Genomic DNA, 22945 nt, shown 5'->3' on the forward strand with positions numbered 1-22945 from the left:
CCTTTAAACTTTATTATGTGTAAGAAAGCAAAAGTTTTTGTGTGTCTGTGTTGGTACTATGCTTTCCTCATTCAACCTGCTTTAATAGTGAATTTGAAAAAGAAATGACCACCATTCAAGCATTGTCGGTTTAGTGAAAAATGTTGATGACACTGCAGAAATGAAAATCAGTATTGTAAGGCCCTTTCATCTATAGGAAGACTTGCGCCATATACCATTATTATAATCAGTTAAGAAGAGATGTAATTTTCAAAATAATTACAATGGGATGTAACCACTGAAACATTGCTGATGTGTCTTGTCATACAAACACACAACACACTCACTCTCTCTCTCTCTCTCTCTCTCTCTCTCTCTCTCTCTCTCTCTCTCTCTCTCTCTCTCTCTCTCTCTCAAGCAAAGAAATCAATGCAGTACATTGTATTTTTGTATCGCTTCTATTCTTTAAGGTTTTTATGCCAAGAAAGCAATGTAAAAAAAAAAGAACAGAACAGATAATACATTCAAGCACAGCATGGATGGTTTGAGAGATGACATGAATTAATTAAACAGAAACGAAGATGTGCATACATATTAAAATCAGAGCCAACTACTGCTGCTATTAGTCGAGAATTAAAATTATGAAAAGCAAACTTAACAGAAATGAATTGTTCTAGAACACAATGCATTACAAACAGCTTTTTAAAAATCTACTAGTCAGGTAGTACAGTGCAGCTGTTTAAGCCACAATCAAACACAAAATATAGACAATAAGCTGAGCAACTCGTATCAAAATGATCAGGATTAACAATAAACCACTGTAAACCATATGATAAAAACGTTAAAAAAAAGATAAAAAGATAAAAGAGCACACAACTGCCATGAGCTACTGTACACATTGGCTACAATGTTTCAATTTGTATGCTAGACCTCAGTATGTAAAGATGTAACAGTAACTGTAACACAACAAAATAACCAAAGAAAAAGAAAAGAACACAAGGTCTGATACCAAGCTTGAGTAACCAACCGGCTGTAACTCAGCTAATTATGTGTAAGCTTCAAAAGTAATCTTGACATCCCACCCCCTGAATAAAGCTTCAAATCGTTAGCTAAAGTAATAATATGCAAAGCTTGTTTTGCAATTAACATTTTAAGAAGAGTTGAAGATTTGCGAACTACCCCCCCCCCCCCCCCCCCCCATAAACAAAAACCCACAAACCTCCTTAAAATTTAACATGCACAAGAAGGTTTAAAAAAAACAACAACACCATAATCTGAAATGTTACATGCATAATTCTGAAGTATATGGCTAACAGTGACATGTGTGGTTATACATAAGTTGAAAATAGAAACCGATGGATTTTTCTCTTAAATACGCATAGAATATTATGTGGATTTGTATTATTTTGTTCTCACAATACAATTACAATACCGTTACACAATTGACAATAGTGTAGAACAATGATGTGAACATGGCACAAGGGTAAAAATAATGGAATGTGACAGAATAATTGTCATTGTGAACATGCACATACACATTAACAGTGGATTATGTGAACATTCTTTATAGCAGTTACAGAAGATTTCTTTCTTTCTTTATTTGGTGTTTAACGTCGTTTTCAACCGTTGTTACAGAAGATACATCAAAAGTGTAAAATTGATCCTAAGTGGGTTCTTCCCCCTTGCAGCTTGGGTAAAATATGAAGTGTGTTCACAGAGTGAATGCAATTTCCAGTGAATAAAGTTAAACAGTTGTTCACATAGCGTTTTAAAATGCAATATGTTCAGTAATTTCATGTTGTTTGTCAAGTTCAGTAATTTCATGTTGTTTGTCAACGATCACAGCAGAATTGACAGGAAAACAGTGTATGTTTCACAATAGGTTTGATGAAATTCATAACTGGAATGTAGAACAGACACGACCACATACATTTGATCAAAATTCTTTGAGTCACTAAATGGTTTTCCATGGAATGTCAGTAAAAATTGGCGAAACCAACTATTCTAGCTACCCACCTAAAAGAGGTGTATAACACATAAAAGTAATAAACATGATCGGTATTAAAAATGACAGCACACGCATTCTGTATTGTAGTCTCAAAGAATCAAACTTACTTTTCGTTTATGACTGTTGGGGCAAGCTTTGATTTGTCAATCACAACCTTGAAAGTTTACACATAGATAAAAAAAAACAAAAAACCCACCATGTGTACAATACAAGTTTTGCTTTCTCCCCCTCGTCCCCCCAAAAACAAAACACTAAAACCTCTTCAACAAGAAGAGCAAACGCTCGATCGAGTCACTTTCGCAGTTCTGAATATTATATGAGGCATCAGATGGACAGGAAGAAATTGCTATTCACAACACAATGAGTCACGTTCACATAAAATTTGAGCCCGGTCACTTTTATAGTTTCCGAGAAAAGCCCAACGTTAAGTTGTGTGTTGCCGAACAGAAAAGGCTAGTTATCTCCCTTGTTTTTCTGATAACGTTCGTAAAAGGCTACAGATGTAAATACTTTGATGTAAAGAATAATCCTACAAAGTTTCAATCACATCCGATGAACTTTGTCAAAGATATAAAATGTCTAATTTTTCCTTTGACGCTGACCTGTGACCTTGAAAAAGGTCAAAGGTCAACGAAACCATCGTTAAAGTGTAGAGGTCATTGGAGGTCACGACTAAACAAAATATGAGCCCGATCGCTTTGATAGTTTCCGAGAAAAGTCCAACGTTAAGGTGGTGTCTACGGACGGCCGGCCGGACGGCCGGCCGGACAGACTAACACTGACCGATTACATAGAGTCACTTTTTCTCAAGTGACTCAAAAACACTAAAACCTCTTCAATAATATCAAAAGCATCAATTAAGAAATCCTGCCAACCTATTAAAAAAAAAAAGGCCACAGAAATTTTTGACTTTGGACACGTGCCAACATTTTCTAAAAGTCATCTCTGTTAAACTAAAATTACTGTTGTATATTTTTGGACACGTGCCAACATTTTCTAAAGTCATCTCTGTTAAACTAAAATTACTGTTGTATATTTAACAGAAAAATGACAAATTTGGTCCATGTATAAAAATATGTGCTTATCATTTAGATGTTTAACAATACATTCGTAACTTTAAGCACCAGCATTATAATACATCCATGTGTGTAAATCAAATCTTGCGGCAAATTCGTGCAAGTTGGAAATCATCGCAAATACTAATACTTTACGAACTTAATCGCTAATAGTATCTATCTGTATTCTTCTCTGTATAATAGTTCTTTAAAAGTACTTTTTCTATTTATCAGGTGATATATTTCCAAGTATTTTTCTTAAAAATTTGGTCTTGCAATAGCAAAAACATTTGACATATGAACATCCTATATTTGCACTGTGAGGCGAAATCAACTTAACTGCATATTCAGAAATGATATGCGCATGAACACATTCTCTGCCATTTTACGCACAAAATCATCCACAAATGTAAAAGCAAAATGGATTAAATTGCATATCAATACATAATAGTGATGCGAACACATTCTTCACCTTTCTCACATACTCGCAGCACTTACAGTATTATCATTTTCTACTTTTTGAATACATGCACAACAAAAAATCGTGCAAACGTACGAGCAGACAGACGAACTAATATCAGAGCAGACTTACATAGTGCTTTACACAGCTGTTATGAAATGTTGTATTAAGTTCAACGTGAGGTTTACATAAGAGTCAGCAAGCAAAATTATGACGGACAGTTATAATGCATAACAGTATGCAAGCTTGTTTTGCTGCTCCTGTCCTTGCATAGAACTTTACCAGAGGTGACGGGCGAAGCATAGCATGGACGTTATATAACGGTGATTACATCTGGCAAGACACGTTCATTTTAATATCTATTGAGAGTAGAACAGTATGGTTTAGCCAGACACATTTGCCTGGGGAGAGCTGTCAATCAAAGACTTAATGAACATGTATGTTACGCTCAAATCAAACACATTTAATAACTTAATCAAGTGTTACGTTCAAATCATACACGCTTTATAAGTTAATTAGCCATGAACCGTGAAGGATACGTTGGTGTATATATACAATGAGAAGACTCACGATGTGCAAGTGTGTGAAACAGCCTCATGTATTATGCATCAGTCTACAACATCATTAACTTTTCCTATACCAAACTCAGTTTTCTTGCTACTTTTCCTTCACCAAACTCAGTTTTCTTGCTACTTTGTACTTTCAATGTCATAACCATAAGGTTATTTTTAATGCTTCCATTTTGTGATTAAGAGAAGACGAAAAAACAGTGACAGTGATATCAATTATCATGGGTGTTAATAGCACCAGGGAATCTCAAATCCACAATGTCTTCTTTACGTGTATCATGCTACCTTAACCGCACACAAACAGCTTAATGTTAATGAAGCTCTTGAACATAGCTTCATGTGCAGAGACTTGTAAGAGAAAAAAGAATACATGTATATATACAGTTTGGTATGGCAAAAACAAAAACCGCATGGCTGATCCCAAAGCCTAGCAAGAGGAAGACTGTACAATTGGGCGGGGATATAGCTCAGTTGGTAGCGCGCTGGATTTGTATTCAGTTGGCCGCTGTCAGCGCGAGTTCGATCCCAGGTTCGGCAGAAATTTATTTCAGAGTCAACTTTGTGTGCAGACTCTCTTCGGTGTCCGAACCCTCCCCCCGTGTACACTACATTGGGTGTGCACGTTAAAGATCCCACGATTGACAAAAGGGTCTTTCCTGGCAAAATTGCTTAGGCACAGTTAATAATTGTCTACCTATACCCGTGTGACTTGGAATAATAGGCCGCGAAAGGTAAATATGCGCCGAAATGGCTGCAATCTACTGGCCGTATAAAATTTCATCTCACACGGCATCACTGCAGAGCGCCTAGAACTGTACCCACGGAATATGCGCGATATAAGCCTCATTGATTGATTGATTGAATTGTTCTAGGTCACACCCAACAATTAGAGCTATCACTAGTATCAGGAATCCCCCCCCACTCCTGAGTACAAAAAAAAGGTGAACTGTTTCAATCTTTTCTTGCCCTAAAACCTGAAGAAACAAAAGTTTAAAAGAAACCCACATGAACACTATTTTTCAAACTTCAGCGACTGGGAGAATTTCAGCCATACATGAAGTAAGTTTACACTGCCAGGGTAGTCTTACGGTAGTCAATCAACTTGTGGAGCTTATTCCGTTATTATAAACAGCAATGAAGAAAAACAATTCTTGTACTGACACAGAATGCTCTCGGAGCCGCCTGGAGTGAACACGACTGATGCAAACCTTGTTCAAGCTTGCTCAAAAATACCATCCACTAACAATAACCATGCATGAGAGCATTTCAAGAAGGGTTTGAGGCACAGCCAGTGTTTCAAAGCACAATCACTGTCAAGTCACATGTTTTGGGGCTGTGTCAGATGACCAACAGCTGCAGACCAGTAACAATAAGGGTGCAAGACTCACAGAATAGGTTCCACACATAGCTCTCTCTGCAAGTGACTCCAGCTTCGCAAGAACTATGACAGCAACTGTGCACAGAAAAATCACTTGACCAGCTCCAACTGTCCTTGCATGATCTTGTGCAAGTTTTTTTTTTTTACCGGATAGTACCTTGAATGAGTGAAGTCATGGCAAAAAATGTTGTTATGCTGGGCTAGACAATCACTTGTAACATGCAGCACGAATAGTCCAATAGCCATATCAGTTGGATGACAAAACATTGACTACTTCAGAAGAAAACCATGACTAGGGCAGCTTGGTAATACATCTTCCAAAGTTCAAGATGAAACAAGGGCGTTAAAAACCAAATACATCACTGCCCGTTGCCGAGGACCCAAGAGCACCTTAGACTGCATCGTGAATGATTTTCTACAGTGTAGTATGTACACAGATGGAATATTCTGACACACATAAAACTTCTTTGTAACTTCTTAACAAAGGGGTAACACTCCTTATTCATCATGCTGAAAGTCCTAACAAGAGCTTGAACTTTGCATCGCCAAGTATAAACTTCAAAAAGAAAAAATATATCTCCAGTTAAATGTGAACATAGAAAGACACCATTAACATATTCAAGCTGCACAGAGAAGATAGTTAACAGGACTGGATTTTACTTTTTCACAACCAATGAAAGGCATGGCATTTCTTCAAATCACAATGTACCAAGTATCATAAAAACTGCTTTTGTTTTTCAATTCAAGGGGGAAAAAAAATCTCTTCTATGAAAAAGAAATCCGTAAGACAGCCCTGAACGCTAGATCAGTGGATGTGATGGCTGATCTCCCTTTAGTACTGTTTATGTTTCTTCCAGGATTCATACACACACATAGTCAATCTCTCTCATACACTTATCCAAATAAAAAGTTAAAAAGTCAATGCACACACACACAGTCAATCTCTCTTATACACTTATCCAAATAAAAAGTTAAAAAGTCAATGCACACACACACAGTCAATCTCTCTCATTCACCCTCATACCCTTTTCCAAATAAGAAGCTAAAAAGTCAAGATGAATCAAAATGAATTCAGTCCCTTCCATTGGCTGCAGCTGTCTCAAACCAACCTAGTGCATCAAGAAAGCGAAAGAGGAGGTGAAGACTCCATCCTCGTTGATAACATTCCCTTGTGTGTCTATGGCTTTCCCCCAGGCGGTGCATTTGAATTGCACCGGTCTGGCGTCGCTAAGCCTGGTGTGGATGGTGGTGAACTGCACCATGACGGCAGGGGGAATAAACTCTTTCACAGTTCGGGGCCGGAAGAAGTAGATTGGGAATCCCTGGTCTGGGTGGTACTCGATGGGAGCGGCACCCGTTCCGCTCCGTTTTTTCATGTCCACACGTGCAGCGTCTTCCGCCGTCTGCAAGTAAATAAGTAATGAAGGTGATCGTGACAACAGTACTGTCATTATGCTCACACACCATTTTATTTTTTACAACGGTCAACAAACCTACATTTTCCCCTGACCTTCGAGAAAACCAATTGAACAATGTCCTTTCTTACCTTCACTGAGATTTTATTCTTCCTGACCCTTACCAAAACTACAAACTGCCAGGACTGTACACTCCCACCCTTATCTGTTATCAACAGATGAGATTTTCAAAAAGGCGTAATATTATAATCACATCAACAGTAACAGTTCAACAAAACCAACAGCATAGCTCAAAACATCCAAGTAGAACACTTACAACATACCCAGAGACCTTAATTCCCAACAGCATAGCTCAAAACATCCAAGTAGAACACTTACAACATACCCAGAGACCTTAATTCCCAACAGCATAGCTCAAAACATCCAAGTAGAACACTTACAACATACCCAGAGACCTTAATTCCCAACAGCATAGCTCAAAACATCCAAGTAGAACACTTACAACATACCCAGAGACCTTAATTCCCAACAGCATAGCTCAAAACATCCAAGTAGAACACTTACAACATACCCAGAGACCTTAATTCCCAACAGCATAGCTCAAAACATCCAAGTAGAACACTTACAACATACCCAGAGACCTTAATTCCCAACAGCATAGCTCAAAACATCCAAGTAGAACACTTACAACATACCCAGAGACCTTAATTCCCAACAGCATAGCTCAAAACATCCAAGTAGAACACTTACAACATACCCAGAGACCTTAATTCCCAACAGCATAGCTCAAAACATCCAAGTAGAACACTTACAACATACCCAGAGACCTTAATTCCCAACAGCATAGCTCAAAACATCCAAGTAGAACACTTACAACATACCCAGAGACCTTAATTCCCAACAGCATAGCTCAAAACATCCAAGTAGAACACTTACAAAATACCCAGAGACCTTAATTCCCAACAGCATAGCTCAAAACATCCAAGTAGAACACTTACAAAATACCCAGAGACCTTAATTCCCAACAGCATAGCTCAAAACATCCAAGTAGAACACTTACAAAATACCCAGAGACCTTAATTCCCAACAGCATAGCTCAAAACATCCAAGTAGAACACTTACAAAATACCCAGAGACCTTAATTCCCAACAGCATAGCTCAAAACATCCAAGTAGAACACTTACAAAATACCCAGAGACCTTAATTCCCAACAGCATAGCTCAAAACATCCAAGTAGAACACTTACAACATACCCAGAGACCTTAATTCCCAACAGCATTGATCTGTCTGAGCTTTCACATGGGATACCTGTACTGTTCCACTTGACCACACACACACAATCTTCAGACATGGGATACCTGTACTGTTCCACTTGACCACACACATACAATCTTCAGACATGGGATACCTGTACTGTTCCACTTGACCACACACATACAATCTTCAGACATGGGATACCTGTACTGTTCCACTTGACCACACACACACAATCTTCAGACATGGGATACCTGTACTGTTCCACTTGACCACACACATACAATCTTCAGACATGGGATACCAGTACTGTTCCACTTGACCACACACACACAATCTTCAGACATGGGATACCAGTACTGTTCCACTTGACCACACACACACAATCTTCAGACATGGGATACCAGTACTGTTCCACTTGACCACACACACACAATCTTCAGACATGGGATACCAGTATTGTTCCACTTGACCACACACACACAATCTTCAGACATGGGATACCAGTACTGTTCCACTTGACCACACACACACAATCTTCAGACATGGGATACCAGTATTGTTCCACTTGACCACACACACACAATCTTCAGACATGGGATACCAGTACTGTTCCACTTGACCACACACACACAATCTTCAGACATGGGATACCTGTACTGTTCCACTTGACCACACACACACAATCTTCAGACATGGGATACCTGTACTGTTCCACTTGACCACACACACACAATCTTCAGACATGGGATACCAGTATTGTTCCACTTGACCACACACACACAATCTTCAGACATGGGATACCTGTACTGTTCCACTTGACCACACACACAATCTTCAGACATGGGATACCAGTACTGTTCCACTTGACCACACACACAATCTTCAGACATGGGATACCAGTATTGTTCCACTTGACCACACACACAATCTTCAGACATGGGATACCAGTATTGTTCCACTTGACCACACACACACAATCTTCAGACATGGGATACCAGTACTGTTCCACTTGACCACACACACACAATCTTCAGACATGGGATACCAGTACTGTTCCACTTGACCACACACACACAATCTTCAGACATGGGATACCAGTACTGTTCCACTTGACCACACACACACAATCTTCAGACATGGGATACCAGTACTGTTCCATTTGACCACACACACACAATCTTCAGACATGGGATACCAGTACTGTTCCACTTGACCACACACATACAATCTTCAGACATGGGATACCAGTATTGTTCCACTTGACCACACACATACAATCTTCAGACATGGGATACCAGTATTGTTCCACTTGACCACACACACACAATCTTCAGACATGGGATACCAGTACTGTTCCACTTGACCACACACACACAATCTTCAGACATGGGATACCAGTACTGTTCCACTTGACCACACACACACAATCTTCAGACATGGGATACCAGTACTGTTCCACTTGACCACACACACACAATCTTCAGACATGGGATACCAGTACTGTTCCACTTGACCACACACACACAATCTTCAGACATGGGATACCAGTACTGTTCCACTTGACCACACACACACAATCTTCAGACATGGGATACCAGTACTGTTCCACTTGACCACACACACACAATCTTCAGACATGGGATACCAGTACTGTTCCACTTGACCACACACACACAATCTTCAGACATGGGATACCAGTATTGTTCCACTTGACCACACACATACAATCTTCAGACATGGGTCGATGGGATACCAGTACTGTTCCACTTCCACTTGACCACACACACAATCTTCAGACATGGGATACCAGTACTGTTCCACTTCCACTTGACCACACACACAATCTTCAGACATGGGTCGATGGGATACCAGTACTGTTCCACTTCCACTTGACCACACACACAATCTTCAGACATGGGATACCAGTAATGTTCCACTTGACCACACACACACAATCTTCAGCTAGATTGTTTTCCATGCAAAGGGGAAATTTTTTTGACGAATTTATTTTGTAATTGACACTCATGTCAAGCGCAAAGAGCATAATTGTAAAGTTATGATGTTGCGCTATATAAATGCTCATTTATTATTATTATTATTATCATGTTAATGTGTAAATTTAATTCAGATTTTAATGTCCCACTCTGCACAGAGAGCGGCTAGGCCACTGATTTTCTGTATGTGTCCAAGAACAAGGATGCTCTTCTCCCGTGAGAAATCCTGGACACATCTGTAGTGGTCAATATGATTGTTTACACGCAGATGAAAAATACCATGACTTCAGGGTTTTCATTTCTCATTTCAGAAATGTTAGAATTTCACAAGACATTGCAGCCAACAAAATTCTTTGGCAAAGCTTCTAACAGTTGACAACAGAGGTACGAACAGATGAATATCTTGTGAAACATGAACTCTGCCAACATAACTACTTACTGCTGGTTCACAGGACACTCCCACCCTGTTGGCATTAAACCTCGCATCTCCCACGGCTTTCTCCATCTGAATGTAGCTTTCTCCATCCCTGGGAAGAAGGCCGCGCACAGTGTAATTCACTGGCTGTAACATCACAAAGTAAAAGACAATATAAAAAATTCATCAAGTTCTTTTGTACTGATGCTTTAAAAAAAAAACCTTTCTACCCCACCTATGTTGACTAAGTTTTTTTTAGTCGAGACCAGCTGTGCTGCAGCAGTTCACTCAGAATTGTAGTAGCTGTGTAGTAACTGTGTATCAACACGCTGGAATGCAGGTGTTAGATGGACGTTACACGAAGCGACTGAAGATAACAGTCGGAGCGGATATATCCGTACCTGGTCAGATAGAGCCATATGAGTGGGTACGGATATATCCGTGCCTGGGAGACAGTGAGTCAATGAAGTGAAGCCTTCACACCCCCCCCCCCCCCCCATCCTTAGCCATGCTGTATGTTGTTTGAAAAGGCAGCATATTTATTCACAGTAATTTAAAGGGTGGCAGTGCCACTCTTCATCACATTATGACCAGTAAAAATACTGTGGAATTTGAGAGACTGACTAAAAATGGCAACCGTAACTGATGACCGACTTCCTGCGCGATATTATAAGATGTTTGATGGGTTGTTGACAGACCAGCTTTTTTGTCGTCCGAGGGGGAGCATATCGTCTTTTGTTTCATATTTATTGACCATAGCCGAAGGCCGTGGTCAATAAATATGAAACAAAAGTCGATATGCCCCCCCGAGGACCGACAAAAAAAGCTGGTCTGACAACAAACCACCAAACATCATTTTTGTCATCATTTTGGTAGTGAGAAAATAAGATAACAATCAACACAGGGAGCCATGCTTTGAAACACGGGTTCCGTGCTGATAACCACACGAGTTCCGTGCGGATAACCACTGGCAATCAAAGCTGGCGTGTGAAAGCAACTTTCTGTATTTTTGAGTTCATAAAATGTTGGGATGAATATGTCAGGTTTGAGGATGCACAGTTCTGTTTGTTCATCTCGGTATTCCACTCCCTCGGCTTTCAGTTGTGAGTATTAAGCTTAGTAATCGAGTGTGGAAGCTACGTTGGGTCAAAGGTCACAGAAGATTTGCGTCGTGCAGCGAAGGAAAGAATCGCGATCTTGTTTCCGACTCAGTACCTCTTTGTTTTTCATTAGACCTGTCAATCTGCATATCTCGTTGCTATTTTCTTTGCTTTTATTATTATTTCTTCTTTGTGCTTCGTTTATCGATACAACGCCTTGTGCACGGGTCAAAATGTGTGTGTCAGACTTGAACTTGACGTTCGTGTTTCTCACACAAAAATACACGCACTCCATGACTTTGTAAGAAGACATAACATATCGGTAGGTTTGATTTGTTTGTGACGAATTTATTGAATTTGTTGTTTTTTGTTTACTTTTGCCAGTTTGCCAGTTGGTTTTTGGAACTTTGCAAAGCAGTGTCGTGTCGTTTGTTTAGGTCTGGGGAAACGCCAATCAAAAGAGCCGAAGAATCCTCGAGCGTTTCTATTGGGTTTGCTTTTGATTATCCATGTAATAATAATAATAATAATAGGGCTTCTTGCAACTATGGTATCCGGGGATTTATTCCCCGGGGAACATGAGATTTATTTCCCAGGTGCTTGTGAATGAAAACTCGTGAAAATGATGACAATATCACTTGGCTATTGCGATATATCAATTGATATTGGGGGCCTGTTATACCAATGTTTGGTTTCTGTTTTGTCATGTGACCTGTAAAAACATATGAATCCTGAAACTATAATGATTACATGTACTTCGAAGAGGCAAATGATACTGATTCAGTCTATCAGGCAATCCAGTCAAGAATGAGTTTCAAGGAAATTTTTTATAAATAATGCCGGGGGTCCAGGGGGCCGCCTAGTGGCCCTCCGAAGCTGAAGCATTTTGGCCTTGTAAATATGAATTTAACCCCCTCTGCACGAAATATACATTGTGCATGTAAAGCAAAACACTATCTCGTCCCTCTCACCTGGGTTAACTAGGCCAAACAAAAAAATAGGTGTGGTTACGGTAACATAGCCAAAAAAAATAGGGTAGGAAGGTAGGCAATCACTTTTTTTTTTAAAACTTTTTTTTCTAATGTGTACAAATTAAACCTACTGGACAGGGAAATAAGTGTGCAACTCGGGCGCTTTCGCTTTCATTGCGTTTTCTGCACTCGTTTACTTGTGTGTTTTTTTGTTTTGACAAATGTAATAAAAAGTTATAGGGTCGGCCCCTAAAAATAGGGTAGGTCGGGTTACCGTAACCACATCTATTTTTTTTTTAGGTCCTATATATATATATACATAACACGTTAGTTACTGGCACATGCACAGTTCACTAGAAATGCACTAGAAAGCATTGTTATAAAAATTAATAACTATTCTATTAATTGCTTTTGCAGAAATCCGTGATATTGCAGAGTTTTTGGATTGCCTGGTCTATAGGTCTATATATTGCACTGACCAGGTTCAGGTAAAGCATCACACAGGGCTGCCCGGCAGGATAGCCAAACTTGTGGGCGTCTTTGCATGCAGTCCCGAACAGTGAGATGGGTTGCTCACACACAACATTTCCAGGGTTGTAGGATTCGTTGCATACTGCGTGTGAACCATCATAAATGTGTGACGGTGCATGGTTTACTGTAGAAGACAGAAAGATCAACGACATTGACATTATTTGGTTACAGGACAGAAAGAACAATGACTGACATTATTTGGTATGTACACAGGTACATTTGTGTACACATGAGGCCTGAAGCATATTAAAACATAATACTATTTTGACAGTGGAACCCCTTTTGAGACCCCCAAATTTCAGACTCCCTCCCTTCTAAGACCCTGTGTTTTCAGCCTTTCTGTTCATAATATATGCAAATGTACCATCATTTTAAGACGAGTTCCTTCCTTTTTAACTATCAGTTTGAGACCTGATTAATTTTGTGGAGGTCTTAAATGGGTGGGTTTACTAAGTTACACTAACAGTGAGCTGAGCTGTGTTGTACACGTACCTACGTTTCGACTAGAGCTGATACTGACAAAGTAAAACACTCAAATCCTTCAGCTGAGGCCTTGAAATGTATACAAAACAATAATGAACACAGTACAACATCTAATGTCTGACATTTTCCTTTACACTCAATATTTTACACAATAGTCATTACCCGTATCTAATATTTGCCAAACATATATTCAGACTCAGAGTCAGAAAGAATAATTCATAAAACACTAGAACAGTATTATATCCCAGTGTTGTTCCAAGACACAGAAGACAATAGACTTTTTCGGTATCTGAGCAGCTCTCGCGAGACACGCTCTTTGTTATGGTTTGAACATCGCGAGAACTTCGAACCTTGGCTTGTGCAGCTCGCACGAGATCGCTGTACCGCATGCTTTGCTATGCTCTGAAGTTTACGAGAGATTACGAGAGCTTGGAATACCGATAGGGTCTATTGTACCTGGATTCTAATATCGGTCAAAATGTCCTGGCTGCCCCCCAAAATAGTTATGTCAAATCTTTGGTCATATAACCAGCTTGGGGTCAGAACAAAGCGTCAGTTAAGAACTTAAAACAAAAAAGTATGCGTAAATAATTGAAGATCGCAGCTGGGGAACAACACTGTTATACTTCAAATGACAGGAAAATTGTCATACGCTGCAACACAGTGTCAACTGAAGCAGAAAAGTTCTATTCAATTTACCATTCAGAGTGTCGTTCAAACTTTTGGTGTAGTTATAAAATGAAGCCTCCTGTCCGTCATCCTGACTGTACTTGATGAGCACTGTGTTCTGGTAACCAGCTGGCACAAAGTTTAGACCTGTAACAAAATTACATCAGAGATTATACCTTGATATCTAGCAGTAAAGTCACGGATATTATGGTTATAATCAAATTTATTGCCAGTTATAACTTATAGCAAAAAGTAATTGGCCTCATCTCTGACGTTGCTGATCGATTGCCAATGCCATTGTCAATAGATGAATTCCGAAAATAGCTCTGTCGGGTTTGTATGGGTTATGGGAGAGTTACCTTTTCTTGCAAAATCTTGTACAAACATTGGAGGGGCCAATCATGGGTGAGGGTTGTGTCGGAAACGGGCTTATTTCCGAAAATCGCCTATTCGGGAGGCCCAACACAAACTGTCAAGAATGCAGGGATATTCCTAACTCCTAGGATTTATTTTCTTCATCAAAATTCAAATTACCCTTAAACGAAAGGCCTATCATATATACCATTAAATGATATTCAGTTTCAGCGCTATGATTATGAAATAAGTTTGGATGTTTTGTATCAAAGTTCAAACAATATATCTTAACACTTTCTACCCCACCTATGTTGACCAAGTGGGTTTTTTTAGCTGAGACCAGCTGTGCTGCAGCAGGTCACTCAGATTTGTAGCAACTGTGTATCAACATGCTAGAATGCAGACGTTAGATGGACGTTACAGGAAGCGACTGAAGCTAAGTCAGAGCGGATATATCCGTACCTGGTCAGATAGAGCCATATGAGTGGGTACGGATATATATATATCCGTACCTTGGAGACAATGAGTTAATAAAGTAAATTACACTGAAGGGTAAACTGGAAGGTTTGATCGCGATTCACTCAGGACAGTCCTAAAATACTCATTCACTATTTCTGAAAAGATATATTGTAAGTTCTGTAAGCAATAAGGCATAAACAAAAAATAGGTGTGGTTACGGTAACCCGACCTACCCTATTTTTAGGGGCCGACCCTATAACTTTTTATTACATTTGTAAAAAAAAAAAAAATGAAAACAAGAAAACGAGTGCAGAAAACGCAATGAAAGCGAAAGCGCTCGAGTCGTCATGCAGACGACAGACGATGCAAGGGAAATAACTCCAAATGCAATAAAAAAAAAGTTTAGGGTCGGCGGGAAAAAACTAGGTAGGGTCGGGTGACCAGAAACATACAACTTTTTTGTTGTTGGCCCAATAGACCTTTTCACTATCTGCATGAGCAGCTCTTGCAAGATATCCACGAGACACGCTCTATGAACGCTGCAAGCACTTCCAAGCTCGCGCGATATCGCTGTACCACATACTTTCAACTTTGCTATGCTTTGAAGTTTGCGAGAGCTTGGAATACTGATAGGGTCTAGCTATAAGGCAAAACAAAGTTGTATGTTTCTGGTCACCCGACCCTACCTAGTTTTTTCCCGCCGACCCTAGACTTTTTTTTATATTGTATTTGTAAAAAAAAAAAAGCAAAAAAAAAGCGTCAAAACGAAAGTAACAGATGGCAGACGACACAAGGGGGATAACCCCGCATCCCTTTTGTCTCATTTGTTTTGTAATGTGTTGTCTTTCTCTTTGTATAGTAAGTCCAATCTCTGCGTCACTGTATAGTTATTTTCTACCCTGACCAACAAAAAAACAAAAAAAAGAAACCAAAAAAATCCCTACCTACCCTATTTTTTGTAGCCATTGGTAACATACAACTTTTTTTTTTACCTTAGTATTACATGCAGTCAGTGAGTCACATGACAAATTTATACTCAGGTGCGCTGGGACTGGGTGGCCGAGTGGTAACGCACTTGCGCTCGGAAGCGAGTGGTTGCGTGTTCAGGCCTGGGTCAGGCCGCAATAGACCTTTTCGGTATCTGAGCAGCTCTCGCGAGACACGCTCTTTGTTATGCTTTGAACATCGCGAGAACTTCGAACCTTGGCTTGTGCAGCTCGCACGAGATCGCTGTACCACATGCTTTGCTATGCTCTGAAGTTTGCGAGAGATTACGAGAGCTTGGAATACCGATAGGGTCTATTTTCTCCCCCCTTTTTTAACCTAGGTGGTGGGTTCAAGTGCTAGTCTTTCGGATGAGACGAAAAACCGAGGTCCCTTCGTGTACACTACATTGGGGTGTGCACGTTAAAGATCCCACGATTGACAAAAGGGTCTTTCCTGTCAAAATTGTATAGGCATAGATAAAAATGTCCATCAAATACCCGTGGGACTTGGAATAAAGTAAAAAAAAATTCCATCTCACACGGCATTAAGTCTCAGGAAACATGAATACACGCATGCAGGAAAAAAAAAAAAATAAATATGGGTAGCGCCGTATGTATGGCAGCTCGCTTTCCCCGGGGAGAAAGCAGCCCGAATTTCCATGAGGGTAACCTCACTGGACTGTAAATATTATCCAATCCAATCCAATTCTCTTCTCATAAAAGTGAAATGAGCAGCCTTGATTTGAAAAAAGAAAACATGAACCCATTGGTGCAAGTGTTGTCCCTAGCTTGAAAACGTAAGTATTTTTGCGTCATTTTCGTCGATCAAACAACCAAATGAATTAATTATGCTTAAATTTGGAGCTCAATCAGTCAATTAATTTTACGAACAAATGTTAATGAAAGGCTTGATTTCAGGGACTTGTATCAAAAATAAGTAAAGAATGTCACTGGATTCTGAGCTATGAATGTAACACTTTAACACGCTAAAGTTCAACATTACCAATACTAGCAATAAGGTGCATTATTTCAAGCTGTCTTATAATAACTTCACTCCCAACAAAAATCCCGAGCAAGTCATGGCTCTATACTTATAAAACTTACCTGTCGTTCTCATTTCCCATTTCTCGTATTCAGCCTGTACAGGCAGCTTGGGTGCCGTGTTACGCGACGACACGATGACAATAATGAGCAGGGCGAGAATGATAAGAACTGTCGCCACGAATGACACAAACAGGCACCTCGGTCTGGATCTGTTGCGGATTTCGGTGCAAATTGATTTCACACCCGATTCTTTGTAGGTGCCGAACTTGTAGGTTCGTCCTTTGCCCTTGGTGAACCATCCTTCGTTCTCGCTGAACTGTACCGCATCTCCTCCTGTAGTCACAGGATCGTACACTCCACTTCCACTTCCACCCGACATCCATGTCTGTGTCGACATAATGACTGTCCAAACAAGTGATGTAACCGAAAGCAGCCACGGGGTATTGTCACAAAATTTTGAAAATCCAGCGAAGTTGTTCGTACCGTTTGAGATCGGTAGGGTTACGATGTCTTTTACGTGTACCGCAGTCAAGGGCTGACTTTGAAATCTTCTTGAAACACCCTCTACCGGCTTGGGTTTTACCCGGGGTGACAGTACTTACGCTCTTAGCGTCGGTGGGACACTTCGATTATTGCTCGACTTCCTGGACACGTGACTCAGGTACTTGCGCCACCTGTGGGACTGTCGTCTGCACACAGGTGTGTGTGTGTGTGTGAGCGCAACGCCGCCGACACGCAAAAATTGAGCGTTATGTGTGTCCCGTCGAAAAACAACAACACTTGTCGAAAGCTTATCTTGAATTAATTGTGGTCACAATGTCTGTCTGTCTCAGTCGCAATAAAAAGCAAAGTTGCTGATGACTAGATTGGCCGCGCTGCATGTCGGACTGCCAGTGAGAGTTGCACAGGCACACGAAAGAGAACTGTAGAGATCTAAAACTGACGTGAATCGGATAATTTATTATTAATACATTATCGGTAGAGGTTGCCATGGGATTTGGACTGAAAACTAAAGTGAGGTGGATAAAGTTGGTATATGTCCAGGTGAGCGTCCCAGATGCATGCAAGCGCTTGGGCTGTGATAGTTTGAGAGAGCTATAAGCCATTTTCCAGTGCAGTAAACAATTTGCACGAAGTTATGGTATCAGAATTTTATTAATTTTTCCGATCAAGGGATATTTTTTTCTTCAGGTTCTGTTTGTGCGTAGACAACGTTACCACAGTCATGTTGGCCATAAATATCTTTGACAGCTTTGGTGATATGCCCCTACAGATAAGATTACCGGAGTCGGTGCTGCCGCCACTCCCTACTGAACTGATCGATCCCCCAAGCGGTTACCTGTAAGTTCGTCACACGGTAGATTCGTCACGGGTGACGAAGTTACCGGCAGGGTAGGCGGCTGTTTATGCTTAGAGCTTATGCTTTCAGATGTTTGATTTGTGGGAGAGATTCAAGATTCACATTTTTTAGAGAGAGAGAGAGAGAGAGAGAGAGAGAGAGAGAGAGAGAGAGAGAGAGAGAGAGAGAGAGAGACTGAGACGGGCCGGACGGAGAGAGAGAGAGAGAGGCCGGAGAGAGAGGGAGAGAGACTGACAGAGAGACAGAGAGAGAGGGAGAGAGAGTTCTCAACTGAGCAGTTTTCACTGACACGGCACAGTCCGAGCGTTGTTATTTTAAAACGCGAGATCTACTCATTGAGCAGTTCTCAACTGAGCAGTTTTCACTGACACGGCACAGTCCGAGCGTTGTTATTTTAAAACCCGAGATCTACTCAGTGAGCAGTTCTCAACAGCCTGTAGTCTGAGAGAGGGAGCGAGAGAGAAAGAGAGAGAGAGAGAGAGAGAGAGAGAGAGAGAGAGAGAGAGAGAGAGAGAGAGAGAGAGAGAGAGAGACTGATAAACAATAGAGAGGGAGAGAGAGAGAAAGAGAGAGAGAGAGAGGGGGGGGGGGGAGGTGCAAGGTTGTATTACCAATCCATTACATAACAGCCGCGCTCGGACTACTGTGGCGAAGTTACCTGTGGCGAAGTTACCGGGACCGGTGACGAATCTACCGTGTGACGAACTTACTGGTAGCCCCCCAAGCCCCCACAGTAACTATTCTCGCCCCGCCCGGCCCGTCTGAATTAGTTACATAAGACATAAGATGATTTAATGTCCATACAATTAAACAATGGATGGAAAAGTGTGGTTCATCTGCTCTTAAAACAACCAAAGAACATGTGACAACAACCCTAATCATAAAAAAATAAAAAAAATAAAACAAACATATCGGAAGTAAGAACAGCCAAAGTACTCCAGACAGGCACCCCACTCACACCCTCGCACGCACACTCTCACGCACAGGAGTTGATGGTAAGAGATTTCCAATGCATTGCACTTCTATCACAAATCTAAAGCGTATAAATAAAAAAAACTTGTGGTCCTCAGTAAAACTTTAAAAAATTTGTTTTTGGTTCCCAGTAATGTTAGGTATTATTTTAACCAAAGAATGATTGTTTGTCAATGTGATCTACTCCCTTGCAAGTGATGATTTTCAAAAGTAAGTTATTACATTTGATAGCACCCTGACAACTTTTGATGCTGTTTTTACCGATTCCTTTTTGAGCACCAGTTCCGTTATTACGAAAAATACTGACTAATTTTGCAGACTAACTATTCAATCTTATTACTCTTTTTATATTTAGTCAAGTTTTGACTAAATATTTTAACATCGAGGGGGAATCGAAACGAGGGTCGTGGTGTATGTGCGTGTGTGCGTGTGTGTGTGTGTGTGTGTGTGTAGAGCGATTCAGACCAAACTATTGGACCGATCTTTATGAAATTTGACATGAGAGTTCCTGGGTATGAAATCCCCGAACGTTTTTTTCATTTTTTTGATAAATGTCTTTGATGACGTCATATCCGGCTTTTCGTGAAAGTTGAGGCGGCACTGTCACGCCCTCATTTTTCAACCAAATTGGTTGAAATTTTGGTCAAGTAATCTTCGACGAAGCCCGGACTTCGGTATTGCATTTCAGCTTGGTGGCTTAAAAATTAATTAATGACTTTGGTCATTAAAAATCTGAAAATTGTAAAAAAAAATAAAAATTTATAAAACGATCCAAATTTACGTTTATCTTATTCTCCATCATTTGCTGATTCCAAAAACATATAAATATGTTATATTCGGATTATAAACAAGCTCTGAAAATTAAATATATAAAAATTATTATCAAAATTAAATTGTCGAAATCAATTTAAAAACACTTTCATCTTATTCCTTGTCGGTTCCTGATTCCAAAAACATATAGATATGATATGTTTGGATTAAAAACACGCTCAGAAAGTTAAAACAAAGAGAGGTACGGAAAAGCGTGCTATCCTTCTTAGCGCAACTACTACCCCGCTCTTCTTGTCAATTTCACTGCCTTTGCCATGAGCGGTGGACTGACGATGCTACGAGTATACGGTCTTGCTGAAAAATGGCATTGCGTTCAGTTTCATTCTGTGAGTTCGACAGCTACTTGACTAAATATTGTATTTTCGCCTTACGCGACTTGTTTTTATATTTAGTCAAGTTTTGACTAAATATTTTAACATCGAGGGGGAATCGAAACGAGGGTCGTGGTGTATGTGCGTGCGTGTGTGCGTGCGTGTGTGTGTGTGTGTGTGTGTGTGTGTGTGTGTGTGTGTGTGTGTGTGTAGAGCGATTCAGACTAAACTACTGGACCGATCTTTATGAAATTTGACATGAGAGTTCCTGGGTATGAAATCCCCGAACGTTTTTTTCATTTTTTATATTTAGTCAACTTTTGACTAAATATTTTAACATCGAGGGGGAATCGAAACGAGGGTCGTGGTGTATGTGCGTGTGTGCGTGCGTGTGTGTGTGTGTGTGTGTAGAGCGATTCAGACTAAACTACTGGACCGATCTGTATGAAATTTGACATGAGAGTTCCTGGGTATGAAATCCCCGAACGTTTTTTTCATTTTTTTGATAAATGTCTTTGATGACGTCATATCCGGCTTTTCGTGAAAGTTGAGGCGGCACTGTCACGCCCTCATTTTTCAACCAAATTGGTTGAAATTTTGGTCAAGTAATCTTCGACGAAGCCCGGGGTTCGGTATTGCATTTCAGCTTGGTGGCTTAAAAATTAATTAATGACTTTGGTCATTAAAAATCTGAAAATTGTAAAAAAAAAATAAAAATTTATAAAACGATCCAAATTTACGTTTATCTTATTCTCCATCATTTGCTGATTCCAAAAACATATAAATATGTTATATTTGGATTAAAAACAAGCTCTGAAAATTAAATATATAAAAATTATTATCAAAATTAAATTGTCCAAATCAATTTAAAAACACTTTCATCTTATTCCTTGTCGGTTCCTGATTCCAAAAACATATAGATATGATATGTTTGGATTAAAAACACGCTCAGAAAGTTAAAACAAAGAGAGGTACAGAAAAGCGTGCTATCCTTCTTAGTGCAACTACTACCCCGCTCTTCTTGTCAATTTCACTGCCTTTGCCATGTGAGCGGTGGACTGACGATGCTACGAGTATACGGTCTTGCTGAAAAATGGCAGCTACTTGACTAAATATTGTATTTTCGCCTTACGCGACTTGTTTGATAAATGTCTTTGATGACGTCATATCCGGCTTTTCGTGAAAGTTGAGGCGGCACTGTCACGCCCTCATTTTTCAACCAAATTGGTTCAAATTTTGGTCAAGTAATCTTCGACGAAGCCCGGGGTTCGGTATTGCATTTCAGCTTGGTGGCTTAAAAATTAATTAATGACTTTGGTCATTAAAAATCGGAAAATTGTAAAAAAAAATAAAAATTTATAAAACGATCCAAATTTACGTTTATCTTATTCTCCATCATTTGCTGATTCCAAAAACATATAAATATGTTATATTCGGATTAAAAACAAGCTCTGAAAATTAAATATATAAAAATTATTATCAAAATTAAATTGTCCAAATCAATTTAAAAACACTTTCATCTTATTCCTTGTCGGTTCCTGATTCCAAAAACATATAGATATGATATGTTTGGATTAAAAACACGCTCAGAAAGTTAAAACAAAGAGAGGTACAGAAAAGCGTGCTATCCTTCTTAGCGCAACTACTACCCCGCTCTTCTTGTCAATTTCACTGCCTTTGCCATGAGCGGTGGCCTGACGATGCTACGAGTAAAATGGCATTGCGTTCAGTTTCATTCTGTGAGTTCGACAGCTATTTGACTAAATATTGTATTTTCGCCTTACGCGACTTGTCTTAAATCTACGATGTGCCTACGATTTACTTCCAGGAACAGCATATGTTTATATAATGAAAAAAAACCCACTTGGTTATTGTATGGTGGGGTCTGTTTAGAGTAACATAAAACGTAGTTCAATACTCTACTTTTATATAATAATATTATTCTTGGAGATGAATGTTTTCTAAACGGACAAATTGTTTTACCCCAAATGTTGCCAAAAAACCACACACACACCACAAAACTAACAAACAAACAAACAACAAAAACACCAACACCACCATCAACAACAACACGTCAATTCCGACGCATAAATAATGTAAATGAAACTTTCTGTCAAACAAAGACAAAAACACCAATGCGTCTGGGCATTTTCAACGATATTGAACTTAGAATTGAATTTGAAAAGCCTTGCACAGAAACAAATATGAAATGGCATGCTATGTCTGAGACTGCGACCAGGTCACCACATAGATATTTTGGAACGTCCCCCAGGCATTCCAACCCCTATTTGTGCGGTGAGTCATCGTGTAACCCCTTATGACTGTCCCACTGTAAGTGTTGAAT

At 39.8% G+C, this 22945-nt stretch overlaps 1 protein-coding gene across 1 annotated transcript; it reads right to left on the bottom strand.

The window, feature by feature from the left end:
- Positions 1–418: 418 nt before the first annotated feature.
- On the bottom strand, positions 419–17976 carry LOC138961802 (sodium/potassium-transporting ATPase subunit beta-2-like). The gene is made up of 6 exons (XM_070333481.1): positions 17188–17976; positions 14315–14431; positions 13081–13256; positions 10555–10677; positions 2819–6852; positions 419–2245 (listed from the first exon to the last, which is right to left on the bottom strand). The coding sequence occupies exons 1-5, from the start codon at positions 17522–17524 to the stop codon at positions 6559–6561; spliced, it is 1047 nt and encodes a 348-aa protein (XP_070189582.1). The 5' UTR covers positions 17525–17976; the 3' UTR covers positions 419–2245; positions 2819–6558.
- Between the last annotated feature and the right edge of the window lie 4969 nt (positions 17977–22945).

Source organism: Littorina saxatilis, linkage group LG3, assembly GCF_037325665.1.
Source record: "Littorina saxatilis isolate snail1 linkage group LG3, US_GU_Lsax_2.0, whole genome shotgun sequence".
NCBI classification, from domain to species: Eukaryota; Metazoa; Mollusca; class Gastropoda; order Littorinimorpha; family Littorinidae; genus Littorina; species Littorina saxatilis.

Bases quoted from the DNA above. Each gene is read 5' to 3' on its own strand.
- LOC138961802 (XM_070333481.1), bottom strand. From the start codon at position 17,524: ATGTCGACACAGACATGGATGTCGGGTGGAAGTGGAAGTGGAGTGTAC. The intron at 13,257-14,314 runs GTAAATTGAATA...TGTCTTCTACAG, and splicing joins TTTGAACGACACTCTGAATG to TAAACCATGCACCGTCACAC. The intron at 10,678-13,080 runs GTCAGTGCAATA...GTGATGTTACAG, and splicing joins TGATGCTTTACCTGAACCTG to CCAGTGAATTACACTGTGCG.